Source organism: Rhodamnia argentea, chromosome 10 (assembly GCF_020921035.1).
Source record: "Rhodamnia argentea isolate NSW1041297 chromosome 10, ASM2092103v1, whole genome shotgun sequence".
NCBI lineage: Eukaryota > Viridiplantae > Streptophyta > Magnoliopsida > Myrtales > Myrtaceae > Rhodamnia > Rhodamnia argentea.
In genome coordinates this window covers 13,547,334-13,565,844 of record NC_063159.1, presented here as the reverse complement: position 1 = coordinate 13,565,844, position 18,511 = coordinate 13,547,334, and the positions used below count along the sequence as shown (strand labels likewise).

The following is an 18,511-nucleotide window of genomic DNA, read 5'->3' as shown; positions in this document are numbered from 1 at the left end:
CGGGTGCTCGAATGCACGGACGACAATTCAAGAAAGAACGCGTTGAATTAAGATAGCTAAGCTCGGGTGCTTGAATACACGGACGACAATTCAAGAAAGAACGCATTTAAAGACAAGCAGCTTTCTGTCAAGAATAGAGTCACTTTTATAGAGCGACGTGATGCACGAATTCAATCTCATCGGACATTTTGAAACATGGTTAGCTAAACTTTTAAACGTCCATTTTGAATTGGTCGCCCACCGCTTTTGGTCGAATCAACTATTGTAGATCCGGGTTTAGTGTCTCCGGATCTAATTGACGGTGATAGGAGTACCAGTGCCAGGTATGATTAAGCTCGCGACCCGTGGGCCTCGTCAGGTGAGAGACGACGGTCCCTCGGGAAATCTGGAAAACGATCGTTGAAGGCTTGGTCGGAACAACACGTTCACTGCCACAACCCATGTGGGTCTCCCTCTCCGCTGTTCGGGTCTAATTTTTTTCCTTCTTGATCTCAACGGCTATATTTCCCCCCAAAATGCCGCAATTGCCCATCCCGATTCCCAACGGTCCATTTCCCTCCACAATTATAACGCAAACTTCATTCCCTGAACTTAGCGTTCACGCTCTCTTACCTTACTCTCTCTCTCTCTCTCTCTGAACCAATCATCGGCTCTTTCTCTCTCTTCTCCATGCAGGCACCCAGTTCTGATGCCTCCGCCACGGTCCAGCACGTCGATAGGAAGCGTTCGGACCAGCTCCTCAGCAAGTTTGCTGACTCTGGCGAGCACGAGAGAAAAGATCCGAGGGCCCCAAAGCGCCGGAGGAGGGACCGGCGGGTAGCGGCCAGCGCGGACCTGTGCGAATCCCAGGCACTGGGAGAGAGGCGATCGCTGCTCCCGCCGGTGGAGCGGAGGTCGGCCTTGCTCTGGAAGCTCGGGGCAATCAGGCGGGTGCAGCCGGGCACGCGGAACGTCAGGAACAAGTCGCTGTTGGGAGCTATTGAGAAGGTAATTGCACCACCTATTCCATTGACTGTTTCTCGATTCACATGTAGTCGGCGCATTGCAAAATCTTTCAAGTTCTCGGAACTGAGATTGACTGGTGCTGATGTCATAGTGCAGACATGGAGGAGGACGGTGGAGGGAGCGTCGCGAGTGTTCGTGGAGAAGCATTACAATCGTCACAAGCGCTTGATTAGCGACGCCGTTGAAGTTTCTTAATCATGATTAAATTATTTTATTTAGACCAGGTTTGGCAGATGGAGACATGGTTGTAAACTGTAAATTTTTAACGTCATTTTCTGTTTTTTTTTTGTTTTGTCAAATTTTCCTGAACTTTGTTAGCAAGTTGTCCAATGGGAGGAATAATTCGGAATAAAATTCTATTTTTTTATTTTCTCGATTTTGGCAGTTGTAATTACTAATTAGTTCCTTCATATGGTCTGAAAGGATCAGCAATGTTGGAAACTAAATTGCATAGAAGATGGAGATCATTTATACACCGATTTGGTAAATTGCAAATCGACATTTCAACGCTTGGAAAAAAAGAAAGAAGAGAGAGAGTGAAATTTTTATATATCGTTTAAATCTATCGCGTTATTTGTATAAATCATTTTTGTAAGCCAACTTAAAGGAAAACATATAATGGCCTTGTTTAATTCAACATTTGGCCAAAAGACTTTGAAAAAATGCAAATATCTTTGGGCTAAAGGCTTTTTTTAAATTGCAAGTAGTGTTTGCTAAAATGTATTTTAAAAACACATTTGAAAAGCAACTTTGACGTAAATGTTATTTAGTGAAAAATGAACTTTGTAAAGTGTTTTTACTTTTTGAAAAAAAAAAAAAGTGGCGATCGGCGAATGACCGCAGGCGACAGTGGCGGCGATTGGCGGCGGTTCGGCGGGCGGAGGTCCGGCGGTTTGGCAGGGGGCGGTTTGGTGGGCGGTAGCGGTTTGGTGGGCGGGCGGCGGAGGTAGCGGTCCGGCGGGCGTCGATCGCCAGCGGTCTCGGCGGGTGGCGGTGGGCGGAGGTCCGGCGGGCAGCCGGCGGCAAAGAATGCGACAAAATTAAAATAAAAAAAAATTGTTGCATTTCGCAAAAGTCATTTAACTCAAAGTACCTCTAAAAATACTTTATATTAAAAGGACTTTAGAGAGCATTTGAGATGCAATTACATCTTCTCAAAGTGAGATAAAAAAGTAGCCAAACACCATTTGTAATTTGGCCAAGAGACTTTAGAGCCCCAATGCTCATTTCCAATGTTGAACCAAACAAGGCCAATGTCTCCAAAATTTTTAGAAGTATTCATTCATTCATTTTTTGCACCCACTCGACACCGAACTCGACACCTTCGATCCGACACGCTATTGACAATCACATTTTCAAAATTTGGAGAGTCGGTGGTATTGGATCACCCATTTGAGTTAGAGAAAAAAAAAAACCTTTTTATGCGATGGTTGCGACAGATAATCATGATTGATTGATTGATTGATTATACGACGTTATCTCTACCGCATGATTTAAATATTTTCTCAAATCACGGGTGGCATTAAAGGTTAGAAGAAAAAAATTCGCATCAATTCGCATCAATTCGCATCCTCGCCCACACGCAACCCATTGTAGATATCCAAGGACACGATGATATAAATGCAAAGAAGAAGCCGGATGATAAAATTAAACTATCAAGTGAGGTGCTATTATACTCCATCACGAATCGTTTTTGCCAACTACAACATCATTTTTTTCACGAGCAAACTTTGGCCAGATACGCAGAAAAAAATCGTCCGACATTTTCAAAAAATTATTTTTCTTATATATGTCACGTACAATCCGAATACACTGAAAATGAAAATCTTTCGGTTAATTAGTGCTGCGAAGCACACGTTCACGATACTATTTCTTACTAGTAGCCATATTCGTTGATAACCGACTAGATTAAAAATGTAAATACGAAGAAGATAATGGATCAATTATGTTTATTCAAAGGGGCAAACTTTTCGGAGGTTCTTTCACGTGTGTCCCATGCGTTGGCTCATCTCCAAAGCAACGTTGGCCCGATGATCCTCCGGGACACACCCGAAAAAGTTCACGACTTAGGTGAAAGAAAAAGACCATTCCTCACGTGCTAAAGACACCGCACTTTTGACCCAAGTCGAAGAAATTTTCTGCACTTTTTGCACTTTAGTCCACCTAAAAGGAGTCTTTGACTTTAGAGGCCTCGAGCCAAGTCACTTTCCCACATTGCAAAAGCCAAACCCAACTTCATCACCCACTATACTAATGAACAATGGCAAGAGCGATGCCGGTGCAGATTCCACACTCAATCGGAGAAGTAACGAACTCGACATATCGAGATGATAAATGTCCGTTGCTATCGTCTAGCATTGTGAGTTTAGAATGGTAGATCGGATCTTGGTGAGGTAAGAGATGTTATTTTTCGGCTTTTATGGATTCTTGCTGTGTTGGTTGTTTAAGGGAGAATAATTCTGTGGTTCCGAGATAGAAAATATAAACAAAAGAAAAGAAAAAGTCTTTTCTTTAAAGTTCTTCACCCCCAAGAAATTCATGATCCGGGGCCAATCTGGGAAAGAATGAAACTTTGGGGGGTAGATTGAGATAATCTCCAAATTCCTGGGGGGACTGTAATTAATGTAATGCTCTGGAGTAGAATACAAAATTTTGGTGTGCTTCAACTTTAAAAAGTCAACAGAACTTTGTGTTTCTTTGAACGAATTTGTTAAGTCCGCCAGCCAAGAGTGGTCATTCTCTATCTTTGATAGGAGATCAATAATATTTAACTATCGATTTTCAATTGATAATTCCATCTTCAACACTTAATAAAATTGGCAATTAACATTTGATAATTGAATTTTCGACACTTGTTTTTCCATTCGCCGGAATAGATGTTGAATTTTTCAAGCTTCGGTTCGGGCAAGCAAGCGTGGCTTGAAGAAGAGAGATGGACCAAACTCGATCCTTACTGAATGGTAAAGAAACTAGCACTTAGCAGCATCCATGGGAGTATGGATTTGTTCAATCTATGCAAAATCGAAATCTATATTTTGAGGTGGTTTGTTCGTCCGACAGTATCCATAAATTATAATCTTCCGAACAAGATAAAAGTGGAATTCTTAATCCTTATTATCCATCAATGTAAAACATGAGGTGGATAGAAGTTGCAAATTTCTAATTGTCGTCGTCCTTCTGCATGACACGCTTGGTTAGTACAATAGTATTTACAAGCACTATAGATTATATTTTTCCCCTCTCATTTTCTTGAAGCCCCTTTTTTTTTTTTTTTTTTTTTTTTTTGGCCTTGCCGAATTCACCAGCTGAATAAATCAATCCACGTGAGTAAAAGCCTGTAATGGACTGGGACTTGTCTGAAAATTCAACGCCTGCCCCAGATCTGAACACGTGACGTCATCCGCCGATATTAATGGCACTCCCGTAATTCTGCTCCTCCCAAAAGAAAGGCCAAAAAAAAAAAAAAAAAAGGCGAGCATCGCTCACGCGCTTCGTCAACTTTTCTTTCCCCTTCCCACCTCTTCCCCCCTTTCTCTCTCTCTCTCTCTCTACCCGCGCCATTGCAAAATCTCTCTCCACTGAAAGTTCGCAGCCACTCCAGTTTTTCTCTCTGGACTCTGCAGGGCACACCTCTCTCCATTCTCGCGTCCTCTGTTCTCTTCTTCATCACCTTCACCTCCTCTCGATACTGCACCGACCGTCAATTCGATCCGCACTCTCTCTCTGTCTCTCTCTCTCTTTTCCTCCGATGCATCGGTTGCAGAGTCAACTCTCGCCTCGCTAGCCGTCCTTCTGGGCTTCCGGTTCGGCGATTCTCTCTTCCTTCTCCGGAACGTCGCTCCGGTTCGATTTCCCGGACCTTCCCCGCTCCTCCGGAATCCTCCTGGACGGCTTGATTCCTCGCTCCGGTTCGGATCCGCTCGCGGAAAATCTTCCCCGTTACCCGCCCGTTTTGAGGTTTTTAGGGTTTTCGAGAGGGAAATGAGGGATGTTCTCGTGGCTGGGAAGGATAGCGTCTGCTTGCTGGAGACCGGTCAGTCGATATGTCCGTATGAACAAGGATGATTGCGGCGGCGATGACGAGAAGGCCGACCCCACGCTCCAAGACTCTTTGCTTTGGTGCAAGGACCTGGAGAAGCACTCCTGCGGAGAGTTCTCCTTCGCGGTTGTCCAGGCCAATGAAGTGCTCGAAGACCAAAGCCAGGTGGAGACTGGCCGCCACGCCACTTTTGTGGGAGTCTACGATGGGCATGGTGGCCCCGACGCTTCACGGTTCATCTGTGATCATCTCTTCCTCCACCTGATGAGTTAGTGTTTTCCTTCTTTTTCGGTTTCTTGGTCGTGTGGCATGGGGATTGAGTTTGCGCGTTTGACGAATTTGAAGGTCTTTTTAAGAGAAAAATCAATCAATAACTTCCGGGGATTTGTGGTGAATCGTTCGTTTTAGGAATCAGCGCTGCGCAATATTCTAGTAATTTTGGATGCTATTGGTTAGCTTGTTTTCGATTTGCCAATCTTGGTAGCAGCGGCTTTTCTATGTCGTTGTTTTCATATTTCCTGTTTATATCTGGCACTAATCTTGCTAAAGCTATGATTGTGTTTTCAATCAATCGATGGAATAGATATAGAAATCTTGGCAAGTCACGCTGGTGAAAGATGATGCAGTTTCACCAGCTCGCAAATCCTATAGAGTGTGTTTGAGGGTAGGAATGGGAATCCTTTTCTCTAGGTTGGAGGAAAAACTGTTGTCATTGAAATCACTGGATAGTCAAAAAACTAGACGGAGGTTAGTTTAGCTTTTTTGTCACTAGCCTTCTTCTGGTCTAAAGTGGAATTCCATTTGCTTTTACTTTTGAATTGCCGCTTTGGTGAAAATGACGAATCCAAACTGGATATTTACAATGAATTGAATCCATTCACCTTCATCTTGGCTCTAGCATGACTGCACGATGTTCTGTTGATTGGAGTGTGGACTCTTTCCTTGGACAAATAGCTTCTGAAAACTTATATTTTGCATTTTAGTTATTCTCGATTTATGGTTGGAGTACATAGCATTTAAAAGCCGAGTTTCAGCTCGAAATTGACTTTGATCTCAAATCCCAGGGTTGGGTATAAGTTTCTTGTAAGCTCGGGTTGTTTAGCAATCGTGACACACCAAAAAGAGTTCAAAGCACAGCTATTCTCTGGCTCATATATTGGGCATCGAATTTCATTTAGGCTAATGACTGTATTCCAGTGATTACGAGTCTATGCTAGCATCACATTGCATGCCACTTACTTACAGGACTTGCTCGTGAACGTGGATCCATGTCTGAAGATTTGATTAGAAGTGCTTTCTCTGCCACTGAAGAAGGATTCCTTACTCTAGTGCGCAGGACATGTGGAATAAAACCTTTAATTGCAGCAACTGGGTCTTGCTGTCTTGTTGGAGTCATATGGCAGGGGACGTTATATGTTGCTAATGTCGGTGATTCTCGTGCAGTAGTAGGTTCCTTAGGTAGGTCAAATAAGATAGTGGCCGAGCAATTGACTAGAGACCATAATGCTAGTATGGAGGAAGTTAGACAAGAACTCAGATCCTTGCATCCAGATGATTCACACATTGTAGTCATGAAGCATGGGGTATGGCGTATCAAAGGCATTATTCAGGTTTGCTTCTTGTGTACTATATAGTGTATTATGCAAAACGCTATCCAGAGAGCTGTGCGTGATCATACAGAATTATTGGGTGTAGGAATTAGCAATCTCATATTCTCTTTGAAGGACATGTTCCTCTTAATTATGTGAAAGATTTGAAATTCAACTTAGCAGTTTTTTGATTGACACTGGATCATTCTGCATGCATGTTGTTGTGGGCCCTCGTACCCTTTTTTTTTATAAATTTTTCCTGGCGGCATCTTCTGTTCATTTTTGTCCCATTTCACTGGTCGCCTTACCCCCCTCCTCTCTTCCTTTTCCCCAAACTCTTCTATCGTGTCTCTACTGTTCGTAACTGTCCAAGGATTGAAGTGGTTGAATTCAAGTAGCAGCATTCAATTGTATGTCATGGTGGGCAACCTAACTACTTGAAGAGAATAAGTAGATGATTGCTGTGGTCTATAGGGATGGGATACTAACCCAATGATTTTAAGGACCAATAAAATTGGAATTTAGAACTCACATGATAAAATCTTTCTGTTATTGTCCTTTTCTTGTCCTTGTGGTGATGATCTTGAGGTGTATTGTCAAGGGTAAGGACGTTTTGTACTTTAACATTCTTACTTATCAGAAGAAAGGAAAACATTCTTGGAGTGTTTCAACTGAAATACTGGGTATTCTCTTCTGGAGGGATTTCTTGTGTGAACGTGATTAATGTGACGTATAGTGCTTAGGGAAGTACGGTGAGGGAAACTTGGGGTGTGTTTTTCTGAAGTGATGGCAGATTGACAAAAGTGGTCGTGATCATTTGCAGTTATTGTTTCACAGTGCATGGTCGCTGTGGTTTGGAATTGAATAGCAACTAATGTACTGGACAAAGATTGTACAATTGCATGAACCTGACCGTGATTCATTTGAAGAGAGTGATTGGCATGAGATTTGCATTTGATGTTCACTGTTGCCTGATGGCATTAAAAATTTGGCTGCTAGATGTGATGAAGTATGTGTTGGTGATTGAGGTAGATAGGTTTATTTGGAAGACAAGTTTCTCTTTGGAATTTTTGGTTATACATTGAACATTCTCTCTTGAGGAGGTTTCATTGGAAGAGGGCATTACCATGCTCCTTTCTCTGTTTTCCCCCCTTTGACTAGAGAAAAAAAGAGTTTGGTTGCATTCCTCAGTTTACTTATTCAATTTTTTTTTTAATGTGTTGCTGTACTTGGTGGCAAAGGGCCAAGTGGAGGTTTGCAAATGGAGACAAATTTGACCTCCTTAATATTGAAATCCCAACAAAGTATCCAGTTGAAACTAGATTAAACTTTTTAGCTAGTAGCCAGCCTAAAACAGCTTCACAAAAGCTTTAATGATGCATAAATTTGCTCAATAGCTTCCTTCTAACCATATTTGTTGCTTGGCTACCATAGGATATTTCAATGATGATGACTATCGTCATCTATCAAGTGTCATTCTTAATAGCAATATGTGGTTTTGGGTTCTGCATATTGTTTAAAAGATGACAGACGATAGAAAAATGACTAATGGCTTTCTTTGACTAAATTAAGCAAATTATCATCGATGTACTCAGGCTGCCTCTTTATCTTCTGGTAATGATGGAGTCTTGGGCTAAAGTTTCTATAATAGAGACAGTCAAAAGATTCACCGGGTAGAAACATCATTGCTTCTAAAATAGGTTGTTTTAATACTTTTCTTTTTTTTTTAGGCATGTAATAGATTTATATAAATGAAATAGCATGAGTATCCGTTTAGTCTTGTTGAAATGGAAATGCCATCTATTTTTTGGTTTTTTTCTCGCGCCTCTCTCTTCCTCAGCATAACGAATGAACTTTCTTGCAGTGGCATCTGGCTCGATTTTTTTTTCTTTTGAAGGAATTCTGTTTATAGTATACTCATTATGTATGTGCACTTAATTAAGTGCTGATTATCACTTTTGTTTCAAGAGTTCACGTCTCTTATTTTCTGTGAAATTTTGTCAGGTATCCAGATCTATAGGAGATGCGTACTTGAAGAGGCCCGAGTTCTCTCTTGATCCTTCATTTCCACGGTTTCACCTTGCTGAGCCCCTTCGTAGGCCCGTGCTTACAGCAGAACCGACCTTATGTTTGAGAACTCTAAGACCTAGTGACAAATTTCTCATATTTGCATCTGATGGTCTCTGGGAACACCTTTCCAATCAGGAAGCTGTTGAGATTGTGCATAATAACCCTAGAGCAGTATGTTGATTATCTATTATGGTTCTTCATTTTAAGATTTACACCCATATTGACATTGTCACCTTCCTTTGCTCTTCTTGTTATTATAGGGAATTGCTCGAAGACTTTTAAAAGCCGCTTTAAATGAAGCAGCCAGGAAGAGGGAGATGAGATATGCTGATCTTAAGAAGGTCGAAAAGGGAATCAGACGCTTTTTTCACGATGACATTACTGTTGTTGTCATCTTCCTGGATCATGAGATGCTAGGGCAAAAGGTATCAGTTCCAGAGCTGTCAGTCAGGGGCTTTCTCGACACTGTCGGACCATCAAATTTCAATATCCTCCAAGGGATTGATGCAAATGCGAGGTCCATTATCTGAAGGTTTTATAAGTTAACTTGCATGGTCAAGCTGGTTGAAGGCATGTTCTTCATTTTGAATAAATCCCATGTTTTTTCAACAATGAGATCTCTCTGTCTGTTTTACTCTTCCTTTCAAGCTTATTTGAGATGGATTCGGTCACTATGCATGTATGGGATTATGTTGATACTTGTGAGCAAGCTACTTCTAAGTCCACTCTCATAAATTGATCTTTACATAACTGAAGTTCTTCAGTCTACATTGTTTTAAATTGTCCTTTCTTGCTATTGAAATCCTTCAAAAGTTGCATGTGACCACTATCAGTTTGCACTCCTGTATCTCATTTCAAGTCAAGATAGCCAATTTTCAGGGTTTTCCTTTCAATAAAAAGTTGAACCCTGCAGAAATTTCAAGTTCTCGGTGGGCTATTTACCTTACCCATTTGTAATCATAGGTAACCAAAGATAGTCGTGCCTTGAGGTTTGACGTTTCAGCCCTCATCCTTTCTGCTGGTCAGCAGTTAAAAGTCAAGTTACATTGCTTTTGCCTCTCTATTGTCAAGTTAGAGCCCAGTTCTCATTTTGACTCCTAGATCTCATGTTTGTTTATATGGCTGGCCTTGGTTGCGTTGGCAATGCGCTGCTCCCTCTCTGCCAGCCAACTAAGCGAATGGCTGGGTTGGTCAGCAACTAAGTTTGTGAACATATGTTGTCTTGATTGATTGAATGGATCCTGTAGTAATAGGTCAGTGACACGGGCTCGATGGCATCGTTAGCTGCACCCGAGGGGTTTGACTCAACTTTTACACTTCATCCACCCTTGGGTCCATCCTCATATTGCAGCAAGCATGCCTTCTGGTCTTCTGGTTTGTGCCTGATTTACCATGCCAATGGCTAAGGTGGGTTCGAATTCCAGCATGTAGGGTTTGTGACTTTGTGCTTTGAATTTGGGAGCTGGGTTCTGACGTGCGTGGTAAAACTGATGTTGTTCAATATGTGAACCCTAGTCAGAATCTGAAAAGAGGATCCCTCACTTCTTTCTCTCATTTAAAATCGTGCTATTAGGATAACTTGTCGAGGTTGATTTTTCTGGCGTTCTGCCAAGGCTTTAGTCAGGGAATTTACCCTACCAAACCAAATGTAAAGGTTTCATTAGATAATTACAAACTTCGATATCAAGTGAAGATATTTTCTCAATCCTAAACAAACAGGATGATGATTTCATTATAGTCATTCCTTTCTCACTTATAAGCATCATAATAATTTGATGAGTTTGTAGTTTAGTTAGACGTGAAATTAATAATTGGTTGCAGCTCATCATTTCATTTGTATTTATTCATTATCTATTTTTCTAAAATCAACAGGAAACCTAATAGTTATACATTACTGAAAGAAAGAAACAATGCATTTTTTGTATGATATAATACAAAAACCTACTCATATTTCTCTGCTCAAAACAATAGTCTTATTGTTTATCAAAAGTAAGCACATTATGAAATTAAAAAAAATCTGAGGAGATCATTATAAGCGGTAGTGATATGCGACGTTATCGAATCTAAAGAAAGTTCTTAAATTGACGAGATTTGTGATCTTATAACTCCAAGATTTCGAATAATGAAAGAAAAGGAAAGTGGTATGCTTTCAAGATGATAAATTGTGTTTGTTTGTGTTTTCTATATAACCATTCAATTATGAAACAAAAAATAAAACCATTAGCCCGCCGTTTATTAGGAACAAGGTAGAAACGAAAACAAAACGAGGGAAGAGAGAGAGAGGTCGCAGAGCGGAGCAGAGCAGAGCAGAGCCCGGCGTTTACTTTGACTCGAAGTCTACGATGACGTCCCCTCTTCTCTTTCGTCCCTTCCGCTGAGCGTAACTCACACACGCGAAAGCTCCAGGCATCGCTCTATGCTCGGGGAACTCTTAGGGTTTTCGCGCTTCCGTGGTCATCATCATCCGCCAATGAAATCTGGAAGCCTTTAAGAGCCGGGGTTTCGGAATCCACCGGTCCTCGGGGACGGCCGATCTCAGGACTTGCGTAGGATATGGAGGGAAACAGGCGTCAGAATGAGCGGAATGGCGAGTTCGGACTAGGCGCGAGCGATCGCAGGCTCGCCTACTCGCGCCAGCCCTCGTTCCGCCAGTCCTGGGAGCCCCACACCCCAATCTCCATCCATCACGACGATTCGGCGAAGCCCCTGCTTGCGCGGAGCGCATCGAGCGTCGAGATACCCGCGGGGTTTCATTCGTTGGGCGAGGGCGAGGTAGGAGGAGAGGGGAAGGGGTCGAGTAGGCGGACGAGCGGGTTGCTTTCGGTGGTGTCCTTCTTCAACGTTGTAAGGTCTGGAAATAGGCACATGAAGAGGACGTTTTGGTTGATTTCGCTTAATGTGGCGTATTCGACGGCCGAATTGGCTATCGGCCTTTTCACAGGCCACGTAGGTAATGGCATTGTCTCTTGTTGACATCTGCTTTGAGTATATACCTAAAAATTGTTTGACATGGCGATATGTTTGCTTTACTTTGATCAATACTTAGAAATGATTTGGTTATTTTGCTCACTGCTTTCTTTTTTCATCACTTATCTTTTAACTATCTAGCCATGTTCTTATTTTGATTGATTCGATTTTTAGTTCCTGATTGAAGCTCCGTGCAATGTATTAAGACTTCATGTTATGCAAGTGTGCCTATTTAGAACACTAGTTTGATGATTTAGGAAGCTAATTTTCGAATACAGATTTTGCTTCTTCAATTGTGTCTTTGATAATTTCTCAGGTTTGGTTTCCGATGCATTTCATCTGACGTTTGGCTGTGGACTCTTAACCTTTTCGTTGTTTGCAATGGCTGCATCTCGCAAGAAGCCTGACCGATATTACACTTATGGGTGAGTAATGTTGGACTTTACCGTCACTGACTAGATGTATCTAAAACCCCTAGAGCTGGCTGAATTCGTGTCTTCTATGTTATTAGTGAGCGGGCTGAGTTCACTTCACAATGTGAAGGTTACTTCGACGTAATTCTGGATGAATTGATGAAATGATTATTTACCAAAAATTCTCGAGTGTGAGGCCCTTTGGTTTCTTTCTCAGCCTCATGTTTTTCTTCCCGATTGAGAAATCAATTAGATAAACCTTTCATGTTTTTAAAAAAATGTACGGGCTTGACTGATCATTGTTTTGCTTCTTGCAGGTACAAGAGGCTAGAAGTTTTGTCTGCATTTACTAATGCCGTAAGTTTGCCACCATTTCCTTACTAAAGTTCATGTTGTGTAGCTAGTTTAGCCCTTCTTCTGGGAACCTATTTTAAGCTGAAGTTGCCAGCCACCCTTCTCCCCTTCAATGAAGGAGAGAAGATATCCGACACCATAACTTTGCTATCTGAACAACCAGTTTTGGAGAACATGTGAGAGAACGTATTTCCTGTTAAGCACCCTTAGGTGTAACCACTTGTCTATACTAGAAAATGCGGCCTGTTCTGGTTTGCCCTTTTATGTGATTGTTCTTCCCTTTCTTTCCCTGATCTTACTGCAATCATCTTCTATCACATCATCTACCATTTCCTGGAGCTGATTATGTTAGATAAACTAACATGTGATTTCTGCTGCTTGTTTAGACAGCTCTTTCTTTTGTTCATGTCATTTTCCCTTGCTGTGGAAGCCCTTCATGCCTTCATCCAAGATGAATCTGAGCACAAGTGAGTTCTCTATTTTATTTTTTTTTGGGAAATCTGATAGCGTAATTGGACAGAACCTTCTTGTTGCAATTGCTGAATATTTAAATTGAAAAAATACACAGGAAGAGAAGACAAAAAGAGGTCGTTACAGTGTGATTTAGTTCAAACTCAAATTCCTTAATTATAGCTGATGTTTCTGTTGAAGTCTCCCTCATTCAAGTATTAACTAAGAGTAAGATATATGGAGAAAGGCTGAAAGGTCATTTAGGTTCTATTTATCATTGGTGCTCAGTTTGTCCGTCTTGTGGGTGCATGACTGAAATTTGATCGCCTGGATTGGGTTCAGCTTTTCCCTTGTCATATGTCACAGTTTAATATTATCAAATATGCATACATCCTTTTGTGATCTCTTCATACTGACTAAAGTGCAACTGAAATTGTAATGTTATACATACTCTTTTCTAATGGCATCATCTATCTTCTGTCTTGCTTGTGGTTGTAGGCACTACTTGATAGTTTCGGCGGTTACCAACTTATCAGTGAATCTTATTGGCGTATGGTTTTTCAGAAACTATGCTCGTATTAATATAGGTGAGTCTGCTTAGTCGCTATACTGGTTTTTTTCCCTTTCACTTTTATAATTTGAATGGAAATGCTTATCTAGTATGCATGATTATGTATCACCATTATTGTTAAAGCTAAATTCCACTGGGCAATTGAACTAACTGACTGTACAGTGGCTAAATTAAAATATTGTCCAGTAGTCCCTTACCATTTCGGAACTTCAAAATCGTCCCTGTGCTTAGTTTTTTGTTCAAAATGGTCCTTGCACTTTTTTAAAAAAGTCACCATGCGTCCTGGACCGATTCGGTGACTGATCTCTCTGACGTGGACTTAACAGGGATAATTTTTTGCCGACATGGACTAATTCGTTCTCTTCTCTCTCTCTCTCTCTCTCTCATTTGAAAGCATGACCCTTCCTCTCTGACTTGAAAACAAGAACCTCCACGCAGTGGTCATGGCTGCTGAGCTCAAGCAACAGTGGTTGCCATCACTTGTAAGCCTCAGACAATGGCAGCTACCACATGGTGGTTGTCATCTTCTCTCTCTCTCTCCAGCCCAATCTCAGATCTGGTCATCAACAATAGGAAGAAATTTTCAGGCAGCTTAGCTGCATCTTTCACCAGCCCAAAGCGTACTCCACTTTTTGACTGGGTCGCTTGCACTCCTCTTTGGACTTGATGTTCGATTCAGCTTTCTGGATTCATTCTAGCTCAACAAGTATCATCTTAAGACTGAACTGATTGGAATCTAATGAATAATCTCGTTCAGTAATTTCCACGAACACTTTAGCTTCATACTGTTACTCTAGTCTCTCATTGCATGATTCTCACTAAACAAACTTCTCTGACCAGATTAAAAGGTCAAATCACTCAAGTATATAGAGAGGGAGAAACTCTCATAAATTCAATCGACATTTAATCTGATTTGACTAAAGCGAGACAGAACACCCCAGAAAACTGCTCATGGAAGCTTGAGGCCACGGAGGCCACCGCATGATGGTCTTTCTCTTTTCTCCCCAAATACTAGATCTGGAAAAACAACCATAGTAGGAAATGTTACTTGTGGCAGCCTAAGAGACGGTGGCCATATTGTGGTGGTCGAGCGTCTCGGGCCATGGCGATGGCAATTACCGCAAGGTGTCAACAATCTCAGCAGTCTCATGCTGTCCCTCTGTTGTTTTTTCAATTTGTTTGAATTGCTGATGTGGTATCTTGTGAGCTATTTGATTAATCATAACATGATGCATGTATTCTGGCATCCACCTCAGCACTCTGGCTAATGAAGTTAATAGAGGGACTAATGGTGACTCCCTTTAAAAAGTACGAGGACCATTTTGAATAATAAAAGCATAGGACGATTTTGTATTTCCAACAATAATACAGGTACTACTGTTGGCATTATCCAAGAAAAAAAAATGGCTGATATGCTACACAAGTACAATATGATTGACACTGTAAATCATAAGTACGATCCTTCACACTGATAAAGTATAGAATAGGAAAATGCATCTGCTGCTCATTTTTTTGTCTTCCTTGTATGGAAATTTATGAAATGAAAATTGGTGCTGTTATGTCCGTTTTGAAGTCAAAGGACATTGAAACAAATTTAAGTAAGCTTATGTCCCTTCATCATTCATATTTCCTTTTGGTTCAACAAAATGAATTCTAAAATTATAACCTTGAGCCAGTTTGACTTTGCAGCAACTAACACCATGCCTGTTAGGAGGGATTAGGAGTTAAGAGAAAAATCTCTAAAATTGTGTTTGGATGATAGAAAAGAGACGGAAGGATTAGAAGGGATTATGACAGTGGTTTGGTCAATTTTATGTACATTTTAAATTCCTCCGCATCCCTCTAACTATGGCGTGATTCGGAAAAATTGAGAGCAATTTGTGTATTAATAAACAAATTATTATTATTTTTGAAAATTGTAGTCATTGATAAAGCAAAACTTGCAAACTTGAAAGGGAGACTACAGGGATTCCTAGGGTTATTATCTATCTTTACAATGATGGCTGAGAATAATCTAGATCCGACATCTATTTGTCAAAGTTAAGACTCGGTAAAAGAAGGATGCATGAAGTCACTATAAATGCAGCAATTTTGATTATGTAATGAAAAAAAATATAGATTTCATACATTAGGAACCATCATAAGGTAAATGAATAATTTTAATAAGGCTTAAGTACACTACAAGTGCCAAAATTTGTGTATGACGCTCACTTTGGTGCCAAAACTTTCAAAATGATCACTTAAGTGCCAAATTTTTTGAAAAGTGATCACCTCAGTGCCAAAACTTTTAAAATGATTACTTAAGTGCCAAATTTTTTGAAAAACACTCACTTCGGTGCCAAGTCCGGTGAACCACGTCGGCTCAAATCGAAGTTGGCGCTGAAGTGAGTGTTTTTTCAAAAATTTGACACTTAAGTGATCGTTTTGAAAGTTTTGGCACTAAAGTGGGCGTCGTACACAAATTTTGGCACTTGTAGTGTACTTTGGCCATTTTAATTAGCTTTCAATGCAAATTGCCCAGCGAAAACGGCACAAAAATTTACATACCTGAGCAAGAATGGCAAAAAAGTTGACTTTGCAGCAACTAACACCATGTTTGTTAGGAGGGATTAGGAGGTGAGAGGAAAAGCTCTAAAATTGTGTTTGGATGATGGGAAAGAGACAGGGAAGGATTGGAAGAGATTAGTAGGAGATTATGACAGTGGTTTGGTCTATTTTATGTACATTTTAAATTCTTCCGCATCCCTCTAAATATGGCGTGATTCGGAAAAATTGAGAGCAATTTGTGTATTAATAAACAAATTTATTTTTCATTCTGACTTATACCCTATATCTATATATTCATATAATAATGCATTCTTTTTCTTTTCTTTTCTCTCAATATCATCCGAATAATATGATAACTCTATCCCTTCAAATCCTCTATTCTTTTCTCTCATGACAGTGTAAAAGAAAATCCCTTTGTTTCTTTTCTAGTCACTCCATCCAAACTGTGTAAGGTCACCTGGAAGTCCTTGAGACTAGGTGATTTCGGTTCATCATTGAGTATACACTTTTCTCTGCTTCTTTTATTATTATTATTATTATTATTATTATATAATGAGTTCAATGCTGAAACCTTTCGTATATAGAGCCTTCACCTGCTTTTTAACCATAGGGAGGCATGGAATATTGAAGTTAATGTTATGGTGCATTTATGCTTGTGACATGTTTGTCGCATTACATATAGGTTCTTCTTTATCGCCTTGGTTTGGGGCAATTTAATCAGGGCACTTTTTTTCGAGGAATCACAGCGCTACCAAGTACCTAACTTGGCAATCCTCAACTGAAATCAGTGTTTACTTACATTAAAAAGATGAGGTAAATTTGGCATATATATAATTTGTTCTTCAGTTTCGGGCTTGGGAATATTGTGAAGTAGTTTGCAGAGTTCCACAATCTTCTGTTATAGATGAAGTTTGTATTCATGATCCTCCCTATCCTCTCACTTCACATTCTAGGGAACTCTAAGCAATAGGAAGATTTTGAAGAAGGGAGCTGACCAAAACTTTGAACTTGTGAAATTTTCATTTATGTTCATCGTATCTTACTTAGCATACCTTAAGCAGATACTAGGCTAATGAAAAGAATGTAGAGCATGAGTATTTATATAAACATATTATGTGCTACTTATCTCTCGTTCTGTTTGCTTGCAGTGTATAGGAAAGCTGAAGACATGAATTACCACTCAGTTTGCCTGCATGTTCTTGCAGATTCCATTCGTAGGTATAAAAACACTCTTGCATTCTCTTTGGCCTTATATGCATTTGTAATTTAGGAATCCATCTTAAGCTTGCGCATATTTGTTTCTCAGTGCAGGTTTGATACTTGCATCCTGGTTATTGTCCATTGGGTAAGTACCAATTCCATTCTTGATTTATTTTGGCGAGGAAGACTTATTTATTTATTTTTTGGTTGGCAAGGAAGATTACTTGCAAGTTTTGCTTGCTTTTTTCTTTCTCTAGTTTGCATGAGATGACTTTAATCCTTTTGCTCTGCAGGGTTCAGAATGCAGAGGTTCTGTGTTTGGGTCTAGTTTCAGTGGCCGTCTTTATGCTTGTTATGCCACTCTTTAAAGCGAGTGGGGGTATATTGCTCCAAATGGCTCCACCTAGTATGCCAACTTCAGCATTGAGCAAATGCTGCAGACAGGTGATTGTGTATTTCTTTATATTCTGCCCACGTAAATTGGTCAATTTATTAACGGTTCCTGAAGGTTTCAAAACTGTGTGCAGATTACTGCTAGAGAAGATGTAAAAGAGATATCTCAGGCTCGTTTCTGGGAATTGGTTCCTGGTCATGTGATTGGCTCACTTTCCGTACAGGTAACTTTAATATGTATCATTTAATAGGCGTTGCCCTCCTTACTTCTTCACTTGATTGTTCTCTTCTGATTTGATTTCTGGTAGCTTACTTTATTATGATTTAATAGTGATTAAGAAGCTTTGAATGTTGTCTCATGCTAACAGGTGAAGAATGGGATGAGTGATCAATCGTTGATGCAGTTCGTCCCCGGTTTGTATCATGATTTGGGTATTCAAGATTTGACATTGCAAGTAGACGATGTCTGACCTGACCTGTTTGTTGCTCTATTCAACGGTTGGTATTTGAAACTGTCAATGTGTCTGCATTACATGGATCTGCTTTCAAACAATGGCTGGATAGTTGTATTATTACAGTGGCATTTAATTCTTTCCAGTCCAGTCATCCGAGTCGAGTCTTTTATGCCTGATCCTTATGTAATGAAGTTATTGGAGGGAGAATTGCGAGAAACTTGCTCCTTTACTTGTGTTCTCTTGATGCCAGTGTTGGTTTGTGTAAGATGCAAATGATTTCCTAGACGAGGTAGCGAATCCCTGGTCTGAGGTTTTGTGATACGAGCTATAATGGATTTGTATGTTTTGAGAGAAATGTTAAACGTATCCAGTAAATTTGTCTACCGAGCAATGCGGCACATTCCTGTGGGCTGTCTAAATGAGCCTACTAACTTAAATAACAACACGCAGAATGAGAC

At 40.4% G+C, this 18,511-nt stretch overlaps 3 protein-coding genes across 6 annotated transcripts; all 3 read left to right on the top strand.

The window, feature by feature from the left end:
- Window positions 1-539: 539 nt before the first annotated feature.
- On the top strand, window positions 540-1,313 carry LOC115732336. Its single transcript, XM_030662975.2, has 2 exons — window positions 540-987; window positions 1,102-1,313. The coding sequence occupies exons 1-2, from the start codon at window positions 670-672 to the stop codon at window positions 1,198-1,200; spliced, it is 417 nt and encodes a 138-aa protein (XP_030518835.2). The 5' UTR covers window positions 540-669; the 3' UTR covers window positions 1,201-1,313.
- Window positions 1,314-4,514: 3,201 nt separating this feature from the next.
- On the top strand, window positions 4,515-9,483 carry LOC115731345 (probable protein phosphatase 2C 25). Its single transcript, XM_030662003.2, has 4 exons — window positions 4,515-5,312; window positions 6,290-6,654; window positions 8,638-8,874; window positions 8,964-9,483. Exons 1-4 carry the CDS (start codon window positions 4,994-4,996, stop codon window positions 9,231-9,233), a joined length of 1,191 nt encoding a protein of 396 aa, XP_030517863.1. The 5' UTR covers window positions 4,515-4,993; the 3' UTR covers window positions 9,234-9,483.
- Window positions 9,484-10,982: 1,499 nt separating this feature from the next.
- Window positions 10,983-18,282, top strand: LOC115732988 (metal tolerance protein C2). 4 transcript variants are annotated; one of them, XM_030663672.2, is made up of 10 exons: window positions 10,983-11,653; window positions 11,987-12,095; window positions 12,401-12,440; window positions 12,828-12,904; window positions 13,386-13,474; window positions 17,154-17,223; window positions 17,312-17,350; window positions 17,499-17,649; window positions 17,733-17,822; window positions 17,967-18,282. In XM_030663672.2, exons 1-10 carry the CDS (start codon window positions 11,257-11,259, stop codon window positions 18,066-18,068), a joined length of 1,164 nt encoding a protein of 387 aa, XP_030519532.1. In that variant the 5' UTR covers window positions 10,983-11,256; the 3' UTR covers window positions 18,069-18,282. The 4 variants fall into 4 exon arrangements, 3 of the variants coding, with proteins under 3 accessions (XP_030519532.1, XP_030519535.1, XP_030519543.1); XR_004014436.2 differs by lacking the exon at window positions 17,967-18,282 and having other exon boundaries at window positions 17,317-17,350; XM_030663675.2 differs by lacking the exons at window positions 17,733-17,822; window positions 17,967-18,282 and having other exon boundaries at window positions 17,317-17,387; window positions 17,421-17,528.
- Window positions 18,283-18,511: the final 229 nt, after the last annotated feature.

Excerpts from the sequence above, each read along its gene's own strand:
- LOC115732336 (XM_030662975.2), top strand. The coding sequence starts at position 670 with ATGCAGGCACCCAGTTCTGATGCCTCCGCCACGGTCCAGCACGTCGAT. Across the intron at positions 988-1,101 it reads TGTTGGGAGCTATTGAGAAG|ACATGGAGGAGGACGGTGGA; the intron begins GTAATTGCACCA and ends GTCATAGTGCAG.
- LOC115731345 (XM_030662003.2), top strand. The coding sequence starts at position 4,994 with ATGTTCTCGTGGCTGGGAAGGATAGCGTCTGCTTGCTGGAGACCGGTC. Across the intron at positions 5,313-6,289 it reads TCTCTTCCTCCACCTGATGA|GACTTGCTCGTGAACGTGGA; the intron begins GTTAGTGTTTTC and ends ACTTACTTACAG. Across the intron at positions 8,875-8,963 it reads TGCATAATAACCCTAGAGCA|GGAATTGCTCGAAGACTTTT; the intron begins GTATGTTGATTA and ends TTGTTATTATAG.
- LOC115732988 (XM_030663672.2), top strand. The coding sequence starts at position 11,257 with ATGGAGGGAAACAGGCGTCAGAATGAGCGGAATGGCGAGTTCGGACTA. Across the intron at positions 12,905-13,385 it reads CAAGATGAATCTGAGCACAA|GCACTACTTGATAGTTTCGG; the intron begins GTGAGTTCTCTA and ends TTGTGGTTGTAG. Across the intron at positions 17,351-17,498 it reads TCCTGGTTATTGTCCATTGG|GGTTCAGAATGCAGAGGTTC; the intron begins GTAAGTACCAAT and ends TTTGCTCTGCAG.